Raw genomic sequence first — 23570 nt, 5'->3', positions numbered from 1 at the left:
CTCAGCAAAAGTGGGAGGCCCGGGAAGGGGAGCATCAAGTTTCATTTGGCCTCTGCTCCATGGAACAAAAGAACGCAATTTGAGCTTTTTTTTCATCATGGAGACGAACAGCAGGCAGCCAGAGGAGTGAGGAAGAGTACGAAGGGGACAATAGTGATTAATATGAAATCTCACAAAACAATCCGAAGCCTTGAGTCCACAGGACCTTCGACCGAGAAGGCCATATGACAGACGCACAGATTCTTGAAGATGACTCTCTTCTGAATTAGAAGCCACTGCCGAGCGTGTAAATTGTTAGAGGTGGATTTGCGCCAAGGGGTGCCTAGGAGCAATCTAGTAAATTGCTGCAGTTTTTTACTCATTAGACATGTCAAAATTGGGCAAGGAATTCTCTCTTCAGGGCACACAGTCCTTAAGGTTTACGGGGCTCATTGTGAAGGTATTGATGCTTACAAGACCCCATCAAGGAGCCGCCTCTTAAAGGTACCCAGTGCTTGTCACCAAAGGGCTTGCCGCTTAGTAACTGCAGAGCCCAACTTCAAAGAACTATTCTCTTAGACCCACAGAACTCAGCATATCGAGGAGCTTTGCCTTCAAACCCATAGAACGTGTTTTCAAGGAACTGTTCCTTTTGATCCGTAGAAGTGAAGAGCGAGCAGTCTTCTGTTAGACAGCACAGAGACTTTGGCATTAAGGAGCAGTGTCTTCAGACCTCTGCAGCAACGAGCTGTCTAGTCAGAGCTCCGTTTCAAGGTGCTATGTTGTGAGAGCTTGACATCGAGGAGTTTCCCCTTTAGATCCAAGGAGCTTAGCTCCAACTAGCTGTGCTGCTTGATTTACAGAGCTAAAGATCCAGGAGATGCCATCTCAGGGCACACAGATCTGAGCATCAAGTGCTGTTCCATCAGAGCTCGGCATTGAGGAGCTGTCCCTTTAAATCCACAAAGATTAGATTCAAGAAGCTATAGCTCTACCTCTACACAACTCAACATCCAGGCGCTCTCCCTCTAGATGCCCAGATCTTAATAGCCAGGGCTGTCTTTTGAGGATACACAGAGCTCAGCATCAAGGAACTGTCCCTTTAAAACTCAGCATCAAAGAGTCGTCCCTTCAGATCGACAGAGCTGGGCTTCAAGCAGCTGTACCTTTAAAGCCACATAACTCAACATTTAGGAGCTGTCATTTCAAGGAACACAGCTCGAAATTGATGAGCTTTAACAGAATATGGCTTCAAGGAGCCATTCCTATAGCTTCACAAAAGTCAACATCATATAACTGTTGACTAGACACAGCTCAGCCTCAAGGACCTTGGTTCTTTACAGATCATTATCGGGGAGCTGTCTCTTCAGAGCAGGGCATCAAGGAGGTGTTCATTGAGAGTTTGACATCAAGAGATGTCTCTTCAGAGCTTGGCAAAAATGAGACCGTCATTCAATGCACCGCATAATGGACATTTCCTTGTGGATCTAAGCACATGGGAGTCTGAAAGGGCATACCGTATCTAAACTTCATGTGGACGCCTACTAATATTCTATCACTGTCTTAATGTGTACCCAATGCCTCAGAATTTCATGGCTATCTTTAGCTATGGCGTACTGTCACTGTTCTCCAGCTGCCTCATTGGATACCACAAACCTTCCATCTCTCAGATGTCTTATTTGGTACTACAGGTCTAGAGAATTGTGTTTCTGTCTCATACAATATCACCATCCTCTGCATCCTCAAGGTGTGTCACTAGGTATCACAGGTTCTTAGCACCCTGCAGCTGCCTGATTGAGTACGACAGACATCAGCATCTTGCCACTCCCTCAATAGATACCACCATACTCTGCATCTGTCAGTTGTCTGAGTGAAAATAAAAAAAAAACTCAGCATTCTGCTGTTGTATTGGGTTCAACCTCTCTCAACATCATGCTGCTTCCTCGTTGAGTAGTGCAGTCCCAGGAATCCTGGAGGTGTCCAATTGGGAGCCTAACACTTTAACACCCTGTAACTGTACACTTTGACATGACAATATACCATAGTACTCTTATTGGCTACCACAGATCAGCATCCTACGTCTGGTGTATTAGGTACCTCAGCCCTGAGAACCTCCCCACTGCCACATTTATTACAACAAACCCAAGCAGCCTGTACGTATTTTGTGAGATACCCCAGATTTCTCCAATCTACAGAGTTGTTTAATTACGTTCCACAGCACTTTGGCACCCTGCCATTGAATACCATAGACCAGCACCCTCGAACTGCTTCAATGACTCTCACAGATTTCAGCGTTCATCTGATGCCTCATTGAGTACCACAGAGTGCAGCGCCCACTATCTGCCCTGTTAGGTAACACAAACCTGTGCATCCTTGCCCTTACTCATGGGGCATCACAGGCCTCTTTATCCATGTAGAATTAGCTGTGAGTACAACAGACCTCAGCATCCTAGAACTCCCTCATTTGGTACCTCCGGCTTCAGCATCCTGCAGGTACCTCATTGGTACCACACGCCTCTGCATCCTACACGTGTTTCAATAGGTACCACAGACCTCAACATCCTGCCTCGGCCCTATTGGGTATCATAGACACACAGCATCCTCAAGCATCCTCATTGGGTACTAAAGACCTCAGCATCCTGCAGGTGTCTCATTGGGTTTCATAGACATCAGCATCCTGAGGAGCCTAATCGAGTACCGCATCCCGCCACTGGGTACCTCAGCATCCTCTATCTTCCTCGTTGGGTACCAGATCCCTCAGCATCCTCCGCCGCAGGATGCAGGCGTCCTAACCGCCACTGCCACCCCTTCCTCTCAGCTGGACGCGCCTTGCGCCACCCATCCTGCCGCACCGCCCCTTGCCCCCACCCTCGGCGCGGAAAGAGCGAGGGGGGCTCCTGCACCTCGAGACCGAGACACCGAGCAGCCATCGGGCCCGCCGCCTGAAGGATCGCGGACCCCCACCCTCGGAAGGGCCCCCACAAGTCGGAGCTCGGGCGGTTGATGGCGCAGGCAGTGGCCCGGGCTCGGTGGGCGCCCCCCGGCTGCGCGCCCCGTGCCTCCCTCCGTCCCGCCGCCGCCGCACTCTGCTGAGGATGCGGCAACCCCGCCGCGCCGCACCGCGCCCGGCGCCAGCTCCCCCCGCCACCGCGGCCCTGCGCTCCCCGACGGGCCCCCAAGCTCGCCGGCGCTAGCGGAAGGCGACGAGACGCAGCGGACGGACGCTTCTCCCGCAGGGGTGCGGTGGCGGGGGCGCCCGGGCCCTTTTCTCCCTCCCCGGTCTTGTTATTGGACACACAGAAGGCACATTCAGAGACATCGATATATTCCTCCTCGTCGGCTGGGGGGCTCTTCCGGTTGAGGTCGAGCTTCCTCGTCGTCGCATCGCCTTCCAATTACCGCCCCTGGACGCTGCTGCTCGCCACCCATCGTATCGGTACGAAAAATCTTAATACGATAAGGTCCCTCAAAGGCGTAGCTAAAGGAAGGAACCTGCATTCGATACATCCTTTTAATCCGCACTCAGCATCCCATCGCACCGAGTAACGAGTGGACCTCAGTATAATACCATCACTGGAGCTGTAGTGAGCAAGCCATTGTATCAGCCAAACAAGGAGACGTCCGTACCATAAGGTCCCTGGAAGACGTATCCAGCAAGTCGTCGCTTTCCGATTATAATCCCTGGAACTCGTATTGAGCACGCACGCCTTTGCCTTCCTATTACCATCTCTGGTAGTCGTAACGAGCAAGCTTTTGCCTCCCGATTATCCTCCCTTGAAGGTCCACTGATCAACCCTTGTGTCCCAGTTGTTGTTCTTTGAAGCTGTATCAAGCAATCTTTCTCCATAGGTTATCGTTCCTGGAAGCTGTATCACGCAAGCTTTAGCCTTTCAATTCTAAGCCTCTGGCTGCTGATCATCACCCGCCTTCCAATTATCAACCCTGGAAACCGTAGTAAGAATCAACCCTTTGCCTTCCGATTATCGTCCCTGTAAGCTCTATCAGCAAGCCTTCGCGATTCGACTATTGACCCTAGAAGTCATACCAAGCAACCTTTTGCCTTCAGCTTCTCATCCCTGGAAGCCATACCCAGCAAGCCTTCATCTTCTGATTATCACCCCTATTAACGCCAAAATCCATACCCAACCCCATTTCTTGCGATTATCATCCTTGGAATTTGTACCAAGCAACCCTTCACCTTCAGCCTATACAGGCTGTATTGAGCAATCCTTTGCCTTCCCATTATTGTACCTAGAAGCCATACTGATCAACCCTTCAACCACCAACCCTGGAATTTGTACCAAGCAACCTTTCAGTGCTTGATCATTTCCCTCCTCTGAACAGGAGAAGAACAACCCATCATCTTCCATATATCTTTGAAGAGCAACACAAATTCAACACTTTTGCTTGGACATTAAGAGAAAAACCACTTGCCTTCTGAATATCCACTGTGTATTCTGTCCGAAAACCCTGCAGAAAATCTTGGATTTTTTTCCCATTCGTGGGGTGATTAATTGTTTGATTGTTTTTTGTTTGTGTGTCCCCTTTAACCTCAACATCTGCTGCCAGCACTGTTGGGCATTTGCCTTGTACCCACTGGGCACGGTATTGTACCTGTTGTGCAAGGACGGATACAAGCACTGCACAGTCCTTTAGTACCCACGCTGCCCTGATCGGTATCCGAGGAGGGCGGCCAGGGCGCTGTAGAATGAGGGACCATGGGGGTCTTTGACAGAGGTGTTCAGATGCTCTTGACCACGGTTGGTGCATTCGCAGCCTTCAGCCTGATGACCATCGCGGTGGGCACCGACTACTGGCTCTACTCCCGGGGCGTTTGCAAGTCCAAGACAGTGAGCGAGAACGAGACCAGCAAGAAAAACGAGGAGGTGATGACCCACTCTGGCCTATGGAGGACCTGCTGCCTAGAAGGTATGGTGTGTGCAGCTTGGGGCTTCAGGCAGGATTAGGGTGTGATGTTTCTCATCTAGTGCTTGATTGCTTCATTGGGGCCTGTGTAATCATTGGAGGGCTGTGTATTATAAGAGGGCCTCAACCATTATCAAGGAATGCTGCAACTCATCACAGGACAGAGCACATCATTGGGGATCACTGGGCACACTCAGGAGTCCTTGTACATCATCGAAGGGCACTAGTCACCATCAGAAGACTCAATGCATCATCGGCCGGCCCTAGTCACCAGGTGCTCTGTGCATCACTAAAGGCCTCTAGACATCAGAGGAACATGCGCATCATCAGAGTGCCTCAATCATCTTCAGAAAGCCCTAAGCATCTAGTGGAGGCTGTGCATCAAGTGGTTCTGTACCTCATCAGAAGGCCCTGTAACTTCTCAGATAGCCTTGCATGTCAGGGGGTCTTAGGCGACATCATAGGGCCCTGACCATCCCAAGGGCGTCCTTAGCATCACCAAGCCTCATCAATGGGGCTCATTTCATTGGGGTACCTTATGCATCACCAGTGGACCTGCACATGCTCAGTTTGCTTACGTATCAAGAAGCCTCCCACATAATTGTGTGCTGTGTAAATCATGAAAGTGCTGGGTTCATCACTGAGGTACCCTGCCTTTCGTTGGGGCACCATGCATTTACAAAGGACACTGCACATTCCTAGGGGCTCTGTGCTAAATCGGGGTACTGTAAATTTCATTGGGACATGCCAATCCTTGGGTCACCTCACAGATCATCAGAGGGCATTTGCGCTATTAGTGCCCTGGGCATCTGGATGTTCTTCGTCCCCAATATTAGGTGTTTAGGAGTATTCGGAAACCGAGTATTCTATACTTCCAGATATGTGTCACATGTGGGTATTTTGCACATCTGTATCTTCAGCACATTGTGTGTTCTGGAGATCTGTGTGGTGCACTCTTCACTTATTCTATACATCGCTATATGGGGCACACATGAGTAGGGCACATCTATGTTTTGAGCAGTTCAGTTGCCCTGCATCTCCTTGCGCATTTGCGCATTCTGCACAGATTAGAATTCTGCACACCCAAGTATTCGACATATCGGGTAGTTTACACACCCGAGTGCGCTGCACAACCTCAATGCGATACTGCGCACATCAGACAATTCTTCACATCTGCGTTTCCACGTGCGTGTTGTACAGGTGTATTCTGTACACCTGACACATGTTGGCATGGTGCACAGTGGGCATTTGTACAGTCCAATATTATGTACTTCGCACTATTCTGCACATGTGGGTCGTGTACGCACGTGTATTCTACATGTCTGAGTAATCAGCACATCTGTGTATTATGAACAATTTAGCATTTTGCACATAGGAATACTCTGTGCATCTGGGTAATGTACACATCAGAAAATCTGCACATCTATACATTCTACACATCAGGTTTTCGGTACTTCGGGTTATGGTGCACACATTTAATCCAATGCGTTTTATGTACTCGTGAATATTCTGTACATCATTTAACTATACACCTCTCTGTTAGACACGTGTGTTCTGCATATCCAGGTATGGCACACATCAAATATTCGGCACATTTCTGCATTGTACACATGTAGGTATTATACACATAGGGTATTCAGACTTTGGTGTCTTAATCAGCAGCTCTTATGCACAATACTGACATTTTGCAAACATGGGTATTTCGCATACTTGAATATTATGCACACGTATAGTGTGCACACTCTGGTATTCTGCACAACTGGTTATTTGGCACATCTGGGTATTCTGCTCTTCAGTATTTCCACCATTGTGCAGTCTGCGCACGTGAGGGTTCTGCGCATTTTCTATTCTGCACATCTGGTTATTCTCCACATCTGGGTATTCCGCATATCATGTCTTTTACACGTTGGGTAATATGCACTTTCCCGGTACACTGCTCGCCTGAGGTATTTTGCTCAGGTGGACATTCCGCTCACGTATATTCCGCATTCCGTGTATTCTGCGCGCCGCGTATACTGCTCTTCAAAATCCTGCACCTCTGGGGTTTGCAAACATCTGGTTATTTTACACACCAGGATATTCTGCACATCTATATATTTTGCACATCATGTATTGCACTAACCTAGACATTTTGCATATCCGTGTGTTCTATATATCTAAGTATTCTTCACGTCAGGTATTAAGCACATACGGGTATTGTGAACCTCCCGGTTCTTTACACCTCTGGATGTCCTGCCTTCCCAGGTATTGTTCGATCCTCTACCATCTCCCTCTTCCTTTCCATTCTCATTCAGCGGTTTCCCTTCTCCTCTCCCTTCACCTCTGCCCCTCCTCCCCAGCCCCCTCGTCTGTCACCTCCCCTTCCCTCCCCCACCGCCTCCTTCGAAGGCAGCCACAGTCTCCATTTCATCTCTGCCTCCTCAGCACCTTCTTGTGGAGGGTACCACGGAGCGGGGGGAGGGGAGCAGCAGGCCGTCAATACACTCACGCTTCTTGGCATGGCTGGAGATGCGAGGGGCCCGGGCTGGGAGGGGAGGGGAGCGGGTTCACTGCATTCCTTTCATGCATTCAGGAAGCGTCCATTATAGAAGCAGCCGGCGGACGGGGGTATCTGTTATCATATTGTGGAGAGCCCAGCCCTCCTCTAGCGACCACCGGGGTGAAAGGATGTCATTGTTAAACGCAGGAAGGGTGTTACCGGTACATACAGAAGGGGTGTCACTGATATACTATTAGAAGAGGTGTCAGTGTGTTACCCCCATACAATGTGTCACTGGTATACCCTCAGAAGATATGTCACTGCGATGCCATTACAAAAGGAGTCACTGTGCAGCCCTCAGAACTGTCACTGTGGTACTCTCAGAAGGTGCCTCACATGGGGTGCCCTCGGGAATAGTGTCACTCCAGTGCCCGCAGGATTGGTGTCACTGGTGCCCTCTGAAGAGGTGTCGCTCTCTTACTGCCATAGAGGCTGTGATTGGTCCGCAGGCGCGAGCCAGGTCACATGCGAGGCTTCCCGACCTCCTCACAAGCCGGAGGCCCAGTCGAGACTCCTGGGCCTCTTCCCAAAGGCTTGCATGAGGTAGCAGTCTGCCGTGAAATGCAACCCAGTGTCATGCAAGCCAAGGGTTACACAACCAGGGCTTGTTAAAAAAGAAATCTTGGTGTTTTGACAAAAACGTAAATACCGGGTGCAAATCACACTGACTATTCACAATAATTTACCTCAAATAGTTTGAGGCAAAGGACCCCTAAATGAGAGACTAGAAAGGGGACGAACGTTTATCTGTGGACTTCGTAAGGCCCGGGGCAGTTCGTTCAGCGGGAAAACCTCCTGTCTCTGTCAGAGGTGCTGAAATCTGTCGACACCAATGTCTTTCAGTGGGCAAACACAGAGGCCCTGTCCAAGGTGCTGAGGCTTTTCTGTGGGTAATTCTTTCAGCGGCAGCACTGTGGCTGTATGCGAGATGCACGGGATTGCCTGTGGACTCATCTGACCGTTCTGTCCTAAATGCTGAGGCGTGAACATTGCATTCAGTGGCAGAGTCTCACAGTTCTGTCCGAGATGCTGACGTGTGTGGACATTGCTTTCAGTGGCAACGCGTCACGCATTTGCCCAAAATGTTGACACGTGTGGACGTTGCCCTCCGTGGCTGCGCCTTACAGTTCTGTCCACGGTGTTGGCATTGCCTTTAGTGATAGCAGCTTACAATTCTGTCCATTATCCTGGTATGTGTGGACATTGCCTTCAGCGGCAGCACCTCACAGTTCTGTCCAATGTGTTGGTATGTGTGGATATTGCCTTCAGTGGCAACTCCTGACAGTGTGACCCAAGATACTGACTTATGTAGACACTGGCTTCAGTGGTAGAGTATCACAATTTTGTCCAAGGTGCTGACATGTGGACATTGCCTTCAGTGGCAGCGCCTCAGGGTTCTGCTCGATGTGCTCATATACGTAGACATTGCCTTCTGTGGATTCGCCTCACAGTTCTGTCCGAGTTTCTGACATTAGTGACTATGACCTTCATTGGTAGCGTCTCACAGCTCTCGCCTTGTCTAGCAGCACCTCACAGTACTGTCCACGGTGCTGACACGTGTGCACATTGCCTTCAGTGGCAACTCTTCACTGTACTGCCCACTGTGTGACTTGTGGATATTGCCTTCATTGCAGCGCCTCGCAGTTCGGCCTAAGGTGCTGACATGTGTGGGCATGTACTTCAGTGGCGGAGTCTCACTGTTGTGTTCGTGGACAGTGCGTTTAGTGGCACTGCTTTGCTGTATTATCCAAAATGCTGACCTCTGTGGGGAGTTCCTTCAGAAGGAGAGGTTCACTGTGCTTTCCAAGGTGCTGACCTCTGCCTCTGAACCGTCTCTAAAGTGGCAGGGCGTGAACAAGGTGCTGACGTGTCTGTAGATAGTTCTCCTGTGGCAGTGCTTCAGTGTTCTGTCCATGGTGCTGACCTGTGTTTGTGACTATTCCTTCAGTGGCTGGGCCCCACTGGTCTATCCATGGTGATGAAGACTTTCTGTTGACTGTTCCTTCACTGGAGTGCCCCACTGTTGAGTTTATGGACAGTTCGTTCGGTATCAGCGCCTGACTGTCCTTTTCAAGGTGCCGATCTCTGCCTGTGAAACTGCAATGAGTTCTGACGGGAGGGACAAAATTATGGAACACTTAGTGCCTGATTTAGAGTTTGGAGGATTAGGGGCCAGATGTGGCAAAGCTTTTTACCCATTCTGTGTCTATGGGAAAAAGTGTTCGTACATATGGCCCTAGGTTACTCTGGCACAAGCCATATTACGATTCCATTATGTCCTACGGACATCGTAATATGGCGGACAGCATATCCGTCATGTTTGTGACAGAGCAACCCGTCCGCCAAACTCTAAATCAGGCCCTTAGTCTATACAACTTAAACATATCAATAAATGAGTACCAACACACATCAAGTCCGATTCCCTTAGTATATAATTATTTGTTTAGAAAGGGTTACAGAAACACAATTTCAGCAAAAAAAATTAGGTTTGATAAAAAAAGGTGAAGATACCATGCAAAGCAATCAAGTGACTCAAGTAACAATAAAAACACCATACAACAATTGCATTGATATGATTCCCTTTTAACTTCTTAAACTTCAGTTCAACATCAGCTGTTATTACAAATGTCGATTATGTATAATTTTCACAGTGTTCAGAGTAAATGCAGGGCAAAACAATGTGTATTGTTAACGTTTCGGTCCGTTGTTGTAATTTTTTTTTTTACTGCAGCAAAATGGTCTTCATCGGGAGGGAAGACACAAACAGCCTGGGGTCAGACAAAACTAGACATCCCCTGATACAAAAGCCCCAATTCAGGTAGGAAGGGCACAGAAAATGTGCCTCGTTATGTAAAACAGCCCCTACCAGCCACAGTGGGGCGAAAAAAGGCCAGCATAAAATCGCCTAGTGATCCTGAAGTTAAGCACTTGGAGAATCACCTAGCATTCCCCAAAAGTTAGTGGTAGAAGAACTTGATTGGAAAAGCCCCATCAAGTGCAGCACTTTACCAAGGCCACAAAATGTGCCTAAAGGACAGTAACCACTTGCCTTACCTAAATCAGAAGTACCACAAACAAATCATAGCTACTGACCACGCACTACAAGTGGTCAGTAACTACAAATTGTTTGTGATACTTCTGAATTAGATGTGACAAGTGGCTACTGTCCTTTAGGTATTTTTTGGGACCCCGGTAAAGTGCTGCTCTTGACACAGCTTTTTGAATCAATTTCTTCTGCCGCTAACTACTGGAAAATGGTAGGCGATTTTGCAACTACTTAATTTCGGGATCACTTGGCAATTTGATGTAGGCCTCCTTTCACCCCATTCCAGCTGGGAGGGACTGTTTTACATAATCAGGCACATGTATTGTGCCCTTCCTACCTGAACTTGGACTTGTGTATCAGGGGATGCATAGTTTTGCCTGATCCCTGGCTGTTTGTCTTTAGTCCTGATGAAGTCCCTTTTGATGCTGTACAGAAAACACAACAATCGGTCGAAACGTCGACGATATACATTGTTTTGCCCTGCATTTACTCTGAACATGGTGAAAGTATATATATGATCGACAATTGTAATCACGGCCGATGTTGAAATAAAGTTTAAGAAGTTAAAGGGGCATCATCTCAATGCAATTGTTGTATAGTGTTTTTATTGTGCTACTTAAGTCACTTGATTGCTTTTCATGGTCACTTAACCTTTTTTATCACACCTAAAATTGTTTTGCTAAAATTGTGTTTCTGTAACCCCCCTTATAAGAATGATAATATACGAAGGGTATCACACTTGATGTGTGTTGGTAATCATTTATTTATATGTTCAAGTTATATAGACTATGGGCCATATGTACGAAAGCTTTTTCCCATAGACACAGAATGGGTAAAATCTTTTCGTACATCTGGCCCTAAGTGTACAATAAATGTTTTCTCTCCAGATGGAATCCATAGTAGCTTCATAGTATCCAGTACCCAGATTCAGAGGGACACAGGGTTGCCCCATTATATTTAATGACCTCTGCCTGTGGACAGTTCATTCACTGGCTCCAGCTCAGGGTTCTGCCGCAGGCGCGAGAGTCTTCCTGTGCACAGTGTTTTCAGTGGAAGCGGCAGTCATTTTTTTAAAGGTGCCAAATAAATATTCTGAACCACAAAGCCTGTGCACTGGAAAAAAACGTTTTTACGGTATAGTGCCCCACTCCTATTGGCGAAGCTAATGGGTCCAGAGTGGAGGAGCGTAGAACCTACAAGACACTGTATCTTACGAGCCCCTTCTTGAATGATCTGTAGCGCTTGCCCATGCACAACTGCCACAAGGCACTGGATTCAGGAGGACAGCTCTTTTGGTAGCAGATCTGAGGTTAATTGCTGCAGGTCGGCTTTTAAGCATTATTTCGCGTTGACTAGATCTCCCAACGGGTAGGGGAGCAAAGCCAATAGCTCGGCTTCTCTCCTGTACTCCAGTGGCTGACATCTGCACAGCAGGGGCCTTGGCACACAAGTATCCCATAAGTAGGCATATCCCTCAGGTATCTCAACAGCAGGCATCTCCTTAGCAGGGCAGCGCCCAGACGGCTCTGGCGTGTGAGGGCTCAGGAAGATGGCCCCCACATGGAACATCTATGGATGCTTCTCTGCACGCTCTGCCTAGTCTGTCCACCCAAACTTCCTCCCTAGGTGCACAGAAGGCAGAAGTCACAACCCTGTACAATTTATGGGAAGGGGGCAGCGAATACCTGGCATGTTAAAGGATAAGAACCTGATTGTGCTGGTTGTATCAAAAGTGCCATGCTCTGGCAGAGGACTGGACAATCAACCCTTTACTTTCCCACTCACTTACAGAAACCACTTTGAAATTAAACACCGTACTAACCACACACAACCAATACCAACAAGTAACAAACCATTTCCTCATGAAAGAGGGTCCAGGCAGAAAAAGCACTGGGTGTCATAGCAGTGGCTGAAAGAGCTATACAAGTTCGAGTAGCCTAGCATAGCATTAGTATGCACAGCAACAACAGAGAAAACCCACTAAATAATTAAAAAATAGTCTTAATGAATAGTTTCAAAAGCAGTGTGCATTCAACATATTAAGCATATTCATTAGTTAAAAATTGTATAATAGCATTCATTGAATTAAGTGTATTTTTATTCTTACCTTCAAAGTAGACCTTACCACAATGTCTTGCATTGAAGCAAAATAAATATTTTCTTTACGAAATTATAACTCACACTTAGAAACCGCATTTTTAAAGTATTTTCTTTCAAAAGGTAAGTCACTTTTTTCCTCAGTCTAAAGTAGGAGTAGCGCCCTATAGGTGAAACCATAGCATTGACATAATTAACCCGCAGTGCCTTTTGAGAACCCATACGATTGCTTCGTAAATATGAAGATGGATAGAATTACAACACAGACTCTAAAACATTCAATTTCAAAATTCCCCTGTTGCCCTAGTGTTAGAACTACCTCTTTGGGGGGGGGGGCGGTTCTCCAAACCTGAAAGTCCACCTTCTATATGAAATGAAAACCAACCATGACTGTGGTTATCCTTTCTCATGGCCGTAGACTTTGTCTTTATCTCCAGGACTAGCTCAACATGATACACATGGAGGGATCTCGCCAGGCCTCCCAGCCTGTGCAAATTCCTTGGACTTTACATCGACTGAATAATTCCCTTTGAGTATCACATGAAGATAAGAACTCAAGTAGTCCGGTTCCAAGTCAGCCTGCTACGCAAAGTCAAGTCAATCCTCCCATCAAAGAATTCCAGCTCCTAGGATTAAGCTCTAATTCTATCTCACATCCACAGAGGCAGTGCCTCATTAACTCGTCTCCCAAACTCGAGACTGCTTCCTCTAAATAATGTAACTAAGCAATCACCAACCAAAATACAGAGAATTATATCACCCCAGTCTGAAGCATCTACACTGGCTCACCCTTTAGTTTGTTTCCACGTCAAAGCCCGCTTCTCTAATTTTTAACACACTCATGAACTGGACCAAAGAACATCAAAGTCTCACGCGGAAACTGAAAGTCTCACAAGACTGCCCTGTAAAGCGTACCTTCATGAATGCCATACTTGAAATCCAAAAATCTCTTAAAGAATGCACCTGCAAACAGTTTTTTTCTTCCCCTGCTATCAGAATATGGAGTAAACTCCTCCTTGCACCTATTACTGGGGCCCTCCTCACTGAGCTTCATGAAAGACCTCAACAGTCCTTCCCTTCAGTCCTCTTCTCACCCGTGGACAAACCACCCCTATTCCTTCATGTGCCTCTCCTCTAATGTGGTGCAACCTCACTACAGAAGAAAGCAGCTTCGTCCGTACTCCGAAGCCCAATTATTGTGTTTTTATTCTATTCACCAATTAAAGCTCTTCTGCTCTGATTTTAGTTACATACCTTTGCTTATAACTATTTCACATGAAATAACATTGTGGTATATATATCGTATATAGCGCTGAGCAGAGTAATATGACATTTTTACCATTTTCAAGGGAGTAGAGATATATCATGATGCACTTGAGGCTTCACCTGTCCTGAATCGAGGTCGCTTCCTACATTCACTGAAGGTAAAAAATAGCATATTACACTGTGGGCACCTGCATATATGTATGCAATTACATGTAGGGGTGCTTTCTTGCCCAAAATATACCGATTTAAAATCCATATTTCAAAGAGAGACATTATTTCATGGGACCCTGTGAAATATGAGTTTCATTATCATATTAGCAGTCCCTAATCTGCTCTACAGAGCGGTAGGGTTGTCAGAGCCACTGGGATTCTGTGGCTATTGAGGGCCAAAATATGTAACAGGCTTATGTACAATATGTAGTAATAGGCACGTTATGCAGTATTTTGTGACATGTCCTCTTCCAGTTTTATTTTGGTCCGTTTCCGCTGCAAATAACATTTTTGTTGTGATCTGCAAATTGTGTCGTAAGTGTAGTAAATCCATAATTACATGATAAATGCTGCTTCCACAATATTACATAATTCCACTGGCCATCACCACTCTCCATTTTTATTAACAATCTATTCTTGAAAGGGAAACAAAACCTAAACATTCCAGTTCGAGCCAATGCCCATTCACCTTGAAAAGAACAGCTTCAACAATCACTAACTTCTACAGACAGTTTTTTTTTAATTGCTGCGGAGTGTTTTTTCTAGCGTTTTATTATCTTTCAATTTTACTCATTTTTAAGATTTGTATTTCTTTTTTTCCGGCAATACAACAATAAAACCATATATGTACGTCCGTGTTCAACCAAAGAGTTCTCAGGCATGTTTCATCAGCATAACCCCGTATGTCACATGTGCCCAATGCCACAGTATTCCTAGGTTCTTGTTGTGCCTTTCCATGATCACTTCGTAGGTGGGCTCACTTTCTGAGTATAACTATGGGGTGGGACCCAATGTGACCGGCCTTCCAGGTTCCGGTTTTGGGGGTCACGTGTGCTTGTCGACAGACGAGTCTTGTCTATCGTCAGCTTAACATTTTTATTTTTTAAATAAGTGTGAATATTTGCAATCATAATTTCTGTGCTCGAAAAAACATATTTTTAAGCTAACTGCTCCCCAAAAGTACATGTAATATAACAAATGCATAACGGATAATGTGGGATATGATCCTGTAGTGCACTCTCAGGGTTCAGGTGGCATTTGCAAACCTCTCTGCCCTCGGCCTCGTGGTTTAGGACCTTATTAGAACCCCGTAATGGTAATATTAGCCTATATTACACAATTACCCATTATTACCCATTATGTATTCTATAAATATATGATCTATTGTATACAATGTATGTGAACGACTATATTTGTAAATTGTCAGATAAGCAATCGTTTGGAATCAAGCAATATGGGTTCAGGTTTTCCTTTGAAGTGAATTTCCTCAGAGACACTGTTGCATCGTTTTGCTCAGGAGAAATGTTACTATATTTCATTCAGACGTCTTGTCTTGTAACCCCCCAAAAGGCACGTCACTGTGCGGTATTGTGGAAAAAGGTGTGAATGCCGTCCTCCTGCGGGGTGTTGATGTGTTATACACAGAAGAGATTTCACTATATCTTTTCATTCAGGTTCTTACTCTGTCCTCCCCAAAGAGGTATCACTGATCATATGGAGGTGGGAATTCAATTAATGGTGATGGTGTGGTGTGTTGTTTTTGATGGGTTACTGTAGTGCCTATAACAGTGGTTTGGTGATTGGTTGTAAGAGGTGGAAAAGACCTGTAACATTTCGATTGTTAATTTTAATAGAATTAGTCATGGCGCTCGTGTTTTAGTGGGATTGATTTTTTTATTGTGGCTATATTTCTAGCATCATTGATAATTGTATTGGTAGTGATGGTAGTTCTGCTAGTCAAGTTGGTTGTCACAGTGAAAATGTCACTACTGTCAGTATTGATTGTATAACAGTCGGAGGTAGTTGTCAAGTAGTGCTGTTTCAGTATAACTGGTCGTGGGAAACGTACTTTGGCAGTTTGTGGATACTGGTGATGGAGTAGGCAGGTGAGTTTGGGTGGTGTGGTGGCAGTATGGGGGTGTTGTGTAGCGGGAGTAATGGCGGTTGCTGCATTGGAAGACTAAAGTTGGTCTAGGGGTGGCAGCAGGGGCGGTCTGGGAACCCAAAGCAGCCCTGGCAATTTTGTCAGACCAGCCGAGGTATGGGAGTTGGTGTAAGTGTGAAGCACTCCTGCTTTTGTTACTGGAGGCTGATATTGTAGCAGTGCTGCAAAACCGGCCCCACCCTTCCAGCGTCCCGGGAAAATCCCTGATGCCCACTATGGCCAGTCAGCCCTGGGTGGCAGGTTTGACATGGTGTACTGATGGTGATAACAACGGTTGTAGTGGAAGGGGGTGATTACCTGAGGTGTTTGCTGGTTAAAGTATGTATTGGGGGAGTTGTAGTGTGTTTTAGGTGTAGTTTTGGGATAGTGTTTATTGTACTGAGCGTGGCAGTAGAGTTTGATGTGGGGCTGGTGATTTTATTGTGGATTCCTTTTTACTCTAGTGTAGAAGTAGTAGTTCTGTGGGATGTAGAAATGGCACTGGTTGTGCTGGCTACACACAGCGGTCCACACAGTGGATAGTGATTGAAATAAATGTGTAAAGAGCTATGTTTGTGGTAATGGAGGTTGTAGGTGGACCTGCAGTTTTTTTTGGTGAGGTTGGAGTGGTGGTGGTTAGTTTTGGTGAGTGTGGTTGTGGTAATTGAATGTGACATTGCCATTGTAATGGAAGTGCTTGTTTTATTTAGTGGTGGTGGTGGGTTAAGAGGAGTTGTGATAACTGTAATTAGGATGGTGCTTGTTGCAGTAGGAGTAATAATGCTGGTTATTGTATGGTATATTTTTTGGGCTTGCGTTAGTGCTACTTAGAATTATTTTTTCAGTTGATCTTGCCTAGGTGTTTGTAGTGTGGTAGTACCTGTTTGAAGGTGGTAGTGTAGGTCTTAGTGGAATGTGGTGGTTGTATTGAGAATGATGGTTGTACCAAAGCCATGGCACAAAAGTGGCAAGGAGTTGGGTGGTAATGGGTCTTTTGGCAGTGGTGGTTTGGTGTTAGAGGTTGTTGTTAGCATTATGGTTGGCCCGTTATTGCTGATTGAAAGTTGTGGGAAAGCATTCTTAACATCCTGTATTTTCATAACTTTCTTCATCTTCTATCATTTAACAGTCAGTGTACTGTAAGACAACCCATTTTTAGTACTGAGTGGAAAGTGATGTGCTTGTTTTGGAATACTAGGCCAAACTGTCATGGCCTCAGTGTTAGCATGCACAGCCTTCAGGATCTTGCTATGGTGAACAGTTTCACATAAAGAAAATTGACATTTTGGTGTTAGGGCTTCGTAGAAAGCTGTCTCTTTATATGATACATACAAATGAGATATATCATGCAAATAGTCCACAGATTAACTTACTAGAGGACAGGGGCTTGCTGTAGCAATCCCAAAGTTGTCTTTTAGGGCGTAGTGTGGTTGAGCAGCTTTACGCTTATCAGGGAGGAGTGTTAGATATCTGAAAATACACACACAGTCAATAAATGAGGCACACACCTCATGAATGAGATCCACACCAATTTACAAAAATAACAAGTATCTTTATTTATGTTTAGGCACCAGAATCAATACAATCAGGTAAGTACATTTTTCAAGAAAAATCTTTACAGTTTTGAAAAGTCGGCACAGTGCAGTTTTTAGAAGTTGCAATGGTATGCTTTGGAGAGAAAGTACTGCATTCAGGTATAGTAGAGCGACCTATGCGACCAATCTCCCTGGGCTTGAGTTATGTATTGGGTAAGGGTCAGGAACACACCAACAGATCACACCAAGTGGCACTGGGGCAACTGGGTGCAGAGGTGTAGTACAGCTTCGGGAGCCCAATGTTAGTCAACAGGGATCGGTCCGGTTGAAAAGAGGCTGCAGGTTTGGATAGGGAGCCTAGTCGAGGAGAACCAACAGGTGGGTTCAAGACTTGAGATGTTCAGGGACGAATGGATACCTTCAGTCCTCTTTTCCATGGGCAGGGATGATGGATGTAGAGGTGTCCTGAGGTATTGGGTTTTCTCCCCGAGGAGTGCTTGTGGTTGAGGGGGCCTGCGGGCAGAGGCTGCAGGCGGCACCATTGAGTCCACAGTGGGCAAGTCCAAGGTGGGCTTTATCTCTGGACGGCTGAGTGACCACGCTGGAACCATTGGACCACTTCAGCTCAGGCTAGGCAGCATGGGTGCAGTGGTGCTTTCAGGTGTCGGGTTTTGCTGTCCAGAGTCCTCTCAGGTTTCTTGGAATGCCTGCAAGATGCAGGGAAGCAGGTCTGCTGCTTTACTATAGTTCTTGGGTCTTTGTTGAAGGCAGGCAGGCCTTCCAGGCTTTTGGAGACACAGCAGCTTGCAGGATGTTTTGACTTTGGTGCAAATCAGTGGGAACAGCAGACAAGCCAGCAGGGCTGGGGCCAAGTCAGGTGTTTCTTCCTCAGAATTTGTGTTTGCAGCTCTAGAGTGTCCTTCTTTATAGTTCAGCAGGAATCTGATTTCCTGGTGCCAGAGGCCCCCCTATATACTGAATTTAGGGGCGGTTAGGGGAGTGTAGGGTTGTAGCCAATGGGCTACTTATCCCTGGGGTCACTACAGCCCCCATATGACCACTTCCTGTGGGAAGTGGCCATAACCCTGTCCCAGAGTACCTACTTCTGCCAAAACCAAGATGGAAGATTTTTAAATGTGGTGTCCACATCAGGCAGCTCACCTTAGGGGTGGAACTGACCTGAGGGGTGAACACATCTCTCTGAATACTACATTTCATGCCTGTCCCAGTGCCAAATGGGCCCTGGGGCAGGGTGCTTTGGCCTCTTTTTTTTTTTGTGAAGCCAGATCTGCATACCAATGGTGGTGGGCTTCTTTGAAGCCCCCTCCCTTGGAATGGAGATTTGCAGGTCATCCTGTTGGGTAGTGTGTGTAAACACCTCGTCCCAAACAGGCTTTTTTCTCTTACCACCCAAGAGCAAAGACTGTCACCCTAGTGGGCAGAATCTTAACTGGTGGTGGCAGGCTGGCTAACACTAATCAGTCCTCACATGGGTAGTTGGTAGGTTTTCAGGGGCACTTTGAAGGTGCCCTCTGGGTGCATGTATTAATAAATCCATCACCGGTATCAGTCAGGGTTTATTAATGCAAGATGTTTGATATGAAACATCCCTATTTTCATTGAAGCCATCTTCTAGCTGGGGAACTCGTATTGACCAGTGTCCAGCACATTTACTTAAAATGGATTCCCTGCACACTCACTATGTCTAAGAATCAACAAAGATATAGATAGCAAGGGCTTATCTGCTCTGGCAGATATGCCCTCACATCTAATATAATGCACCCTGCCATAGGGCTGTAAGGCCTGCTGTAGTGCTGACTTACATATATTGCATGCAATGTTAGGGGACAGGGCAAACAAGCTGTGTGCCATGTCGTGTTTTCACTTTTAGCTGCACCAAGACATGCAGCCTACCATGGCAGTCGGCATGTGCTAGGTGAGGGGTCCCTGGGGGTGGCACAATACATGCAGCAGCCCTTGGGGACCCTCTTTCGTACCCATGCACTAGATACTAGGGGTACCATTTACTAGTGACTTACAGGGGTGGCAAAGGTATTGCCAATTGGGGAGCAATTGCACCATTTTAGGGAATGAGATATGGCACTGGGGACCTGGTTATCAGGAACCAGTGCACTTTCAGTCAAAATTGCGTCATTTACCATGCAAAAAGTGGGGGGTGACAATGTCAAAAGAAGGCACTTTCCTAAAGGCCTGCCTTCACTATTCTATTCCATAAATGTACATCTGTGTGCACAAAAGGACACTTCAATTGTGTTCTACCTTGTGTAGACCTGTCTTGTTTAAAATGTGGTTTGATGGTTTGTTTTTGTGTCACGTGTCCTTTGTGGATTGTACTGGACAGTTGATGACTAGTTCTTATTATGGATCTGTGTGGAGCTTTATGTGCAAGGATGTGCATAAATAATGATAGTTATAGTGGTATTCAAACTTGTAGATACTTCTTGATAATCTGGTTTACTTGCTCGGTCTTGTCATGTGGTGGTGTGAGATAGATTGGGCAATGGCCTCGTAGATCTCGTTATGAAATTATATAGAGAATAATCTGTACAGATGTGTGTACCAAAGGAGATTTCTACTTGTATTCAAGCTTGTGTATTTGTACTCTCTTAATAATCTGATGTATTTGATGGCACAGTCTTGTGTTTCTCGGCCTGTGTGGATTATATTGGACAGTGGACAGCTAGATATTGTTATAGACCTGAGAAGCACTGCATGCAACTATGTGTATACCAAATTATATTTCTAGTGGTGCCCTAGCTTGTACAAAATTGTTGATAATCACATTTAATGGCTCAGTGAGTTGTCGCATATCTTGTATGAAGTTTTTTGGATAGAGGCCAGCTAAATCTTCTAGTAGATCTGTATGGAGCATTATGGGCATAGATGTGTGTGTGTGCCAGTGGATGTTTCTCTTGATGTTCCATCTTGTGTCTTTATGCTAGTTAATGATCTGGTTTAATCGTTTGGTCTTGTGCCGCATGGGCGGTGAGGGGTGTACTACCTTCAGAGGTTTATTCTATCATAAAAATGAAATTCAAATATTAGCATGCACTGATAGGAACTCCACAATATCAACTAGCAACATATAGTTAAATTAGGTATATGTGGAATTAGGAATAGTAAAGCTGTACATCTCTGTTTACGCTTACTTTTAGAAATGGTGTTTCTGGTTGGCTAGGGTAGGCACCTCAGACAGGCAAAAAGCACCACTAGTCAGGGTAAAGGAGCTACAAATCTAAGATAACCCCTGCTCACCAACTTGTAGCTTGGCTCGAGGTAATGTGTAAAACGTTCACACAACACACCCCCCAGTGACGCAATAAATACTCCACAAAAGAGACTCTACACAATATTATGTAAGAATATAGAATATATTATTCATGACTCATAGACCAAAACCACATAAATAACTATTACTTTGCCATCTAGGCAACTGGTCAAACATCATAGGCAAAAATGAAAAGAAATATTTCTATATTGCATGCCAGGAAAATAACATTGCAAAGGTAACATTACTGTGCATATCATACAGCCCCTGAAACAGTATCTGTGCTCTGATTCGCAGAAGACACAGCGTATATCTATCTCAGCACACAAAAATGCAGCATGTATTGAACAAGGCCTGGGAATCACCCAGTACCACCCACAACCGGAATTGACACATATACATTGCTCAGCAGTGCTAATTGTATATGTCAGGTGGTAAGTTGTACCCAAGCCTTGGTTATGGAGCCATCTGCCCCCTTCCAACAGAGCTAATAGTACAGAGGGACTCAGCCGTGGATAAGTCCTCTGTTGAAGATTCCCTTCCATCCTGTCTACTTAGCCATGAGTTCTTCACCAAAGATTTGACTCCTGCAGGGAGGGGGAGCACACAGACTTCTCTCTTGGTGGGGGGAGTGAGGGACCTTGCTAGGTTTCCCGCAAACTGATTAAGGACGGGCCATTGTGGCTGCTGCAGGCTCCCCCACTAGGGGAAATGTGGTACTCTTAGAAGCGAGGCTCCTGGCTTCGGAGCTTCACAGACACGAAGCTCAATCCTCCGTACTTCCACCAACCGGTTTCTGAGTTTGTGTACATGCCCCCTCAGGTATCGCAAAATAGGGGTGGGGAAGGGGGCATGCGCTGCAGACTTCTGCAGGGAGGCCTCTCTCAGTCCTCTCTGCCGTCAGGAAGCCAAAAACCCAGTAGCAGCTCTCCTCGGGAACCTAAAGGCCACTCTGGGCAGGAGGCCATTTCCCTGCCCGTGCAACCAGTCCACATTGGGAAGCGAGCCTGGCAATCCGGTTAAGGTAGGTTGTTAGGGTTGCAAAGCGGGGCATAAGCACCACACTCTGCCCTTCTACTCCAAGTCCATGAGGGTGAACAGGCTCAGCATGCACTGACCTCTCCTGGCACAGCGCCTCCCACGCACTGGTGACTTCCATGCTCAACAACCACGTGCTGGCCTGTCAGGTGCAGTGTCAATGTTGGAAATACCCCAAAGCACACACTGGTAACGGTGAAAGGCGTCTTCCAGGACCTGTGAAAACCACTCACAAGAACAAGGGGAGTGGAGGCAAGTCCCTTAGCCCTTGGAGAACACTAGGGGGTCGCAAAAGCAGAATGCTAGGAGCAGGCAAGACACCAGCACCAGTGTCCTTTGTGGGAAGTGGCAGTCTCTCCTGTGACCCAGTAGGTCACAGGTCAGCACAACCAACAGGTCAACCCCAATGGTTGTTCCTGGCACCCTAGCAATCCTCTGGTGCAGTATGCAGAACCAGCAGCATCTGGTGACAAGTCCACACCATGTGCAAAAACATGGGGCACAACCCCTATACTTATACTCTGTTTGTCTGTGATCGCAGGGGGCACCTCAAAGAACCTTTATAGGGGCACAACACCCCCTTCAGCCCCAGTCCTGGCTCCAGACATCAGTAGGGGGGGTAAATGAGCCCTTTGTGTGAGGGCATGATGCAGCCTAGACAAATGTAAGTGTGCTCCTCCTCCCACTCTCCAAGCCCAGGAAGACCATTCTGTATGCAGATATAATCCTATTACACCTCCACCCTCCCTGTGTAATGGCTGTCTGGAAAGCAACCACATAGCCCAGCTGTCAGTCTACCCTAGACATGGATTGGAGTCAGACTGCAAAGCACAAGAGTCACAAGAACAGTAAAATGCCCACTTTCTAGTGGCATTTCCACAATGGTAGTAAAAAATCCACCAACACCAATAGACAGAATTTCTCACCACCATTCCAAACATGCCACACTACTCCTCATGGATCAGAAAATACAACCTTGGAAAATGTAAGGGCATTCCTAATGCAAACCTATGAGAGGGGCAGCACTCACAGCAGTGAGAAACCAAATAGGTTGTTTGTCGCTACAGGACATGCCACACAATGAAAGCATATGTCCTACCTCTTACCTACACAGCACCCTGGCCATAGGGCACGCAAGGGCCTACCTTACAGGTTACAAATATGTAGCAAAAGGAGAGTTCCAAATCTGGCAAGTAATTTTAGATACCTAGTCAATGTGGCAGTAAAGTGTGCATGCAGGCCCTGCAGTGGCAGGCCTGAGGCAGGTTTGAAAGGCTACTTCTGTGGGTGGCGCAAGCTGCGCTGCAAGCTCACTAGTAGTATTTAATTTACAGGCCCTGGGTATAGGGATACCACTATACAAAGGACTTACAGGTAAATTAAATGTGCCAATCAGGTGTAAGCCAACCATGCCACGTTTAGGGGAAAGAGCACATGCACTTTAGCACTGAACAGCAGTGATAAAGTGCCCAGAGTCCTAGAGCCAGCAAAAAGAGGGTCTGAAAAACAGGAGGGGGAAGGCAAAATGTTTGGTGATGGCCCTGTAAAAAGGGCCAAGTCCAACACTTACCCTGATAATAATTTTTTAGTTAAGAATTTGGAATCAATATATGTGCAGACTGATATTCTTGACTCAATATTGTGACATACAACTAGCAGTGATGTCTGACTGCAACCCCTCCCACGTCCAAAAATATTGGGTAAATAACCTGAGTCGGAGT

The 23570-nt window shown here is 46.3% G+C and overlaps 1 protein-coding gene across 1 annotated transcript in view; it reads left to right on the top strand.

Annotated features, from left to right (window-relative positions):
* The first annotated feature begins 2561 nt into the window (after positions 1–2561).
* Positions 2562–23570, top strand: part of CACNG2 (calcium voltage-gated channel auxiliary subunit gamma 2) — a 272790-nt gene continuing 251781 nt past the window's right edge. The window contains exon 1 of the mRNA XM_069231345.1: positions 2562–4908. Within this exon, the coding sequence (XP_069087446.1) occupies positions 4698–4908 (211 nt within the window). The 5' untranslated portion in view covers positions 2562–4697. The remainder of the gene's footprint in view (positions 4909–23570) is intronic.

Source organism: Pleurodeles waltl, chromosome 4_2, assembly GCF_031143425.1.
Source record: "Pleurodeles waltl isolate 20211129_DDA chromosome 4_2, aPleWal1.hap1.20221129, whole genome shotgun sequence".
Taxonomy (NCBI): domain Eukaryota; kingdom Metazoa; phylum Chordata; class Amphibia; order Caudata; family Salamandridae; genus Pleurodeles; species Pleurodeles waltl.
The sequence above is the reverse complement of the archived record's forward strand: the minus strand, read 5'-3'. Positions and strand labels throughout refer to the sequence as shown.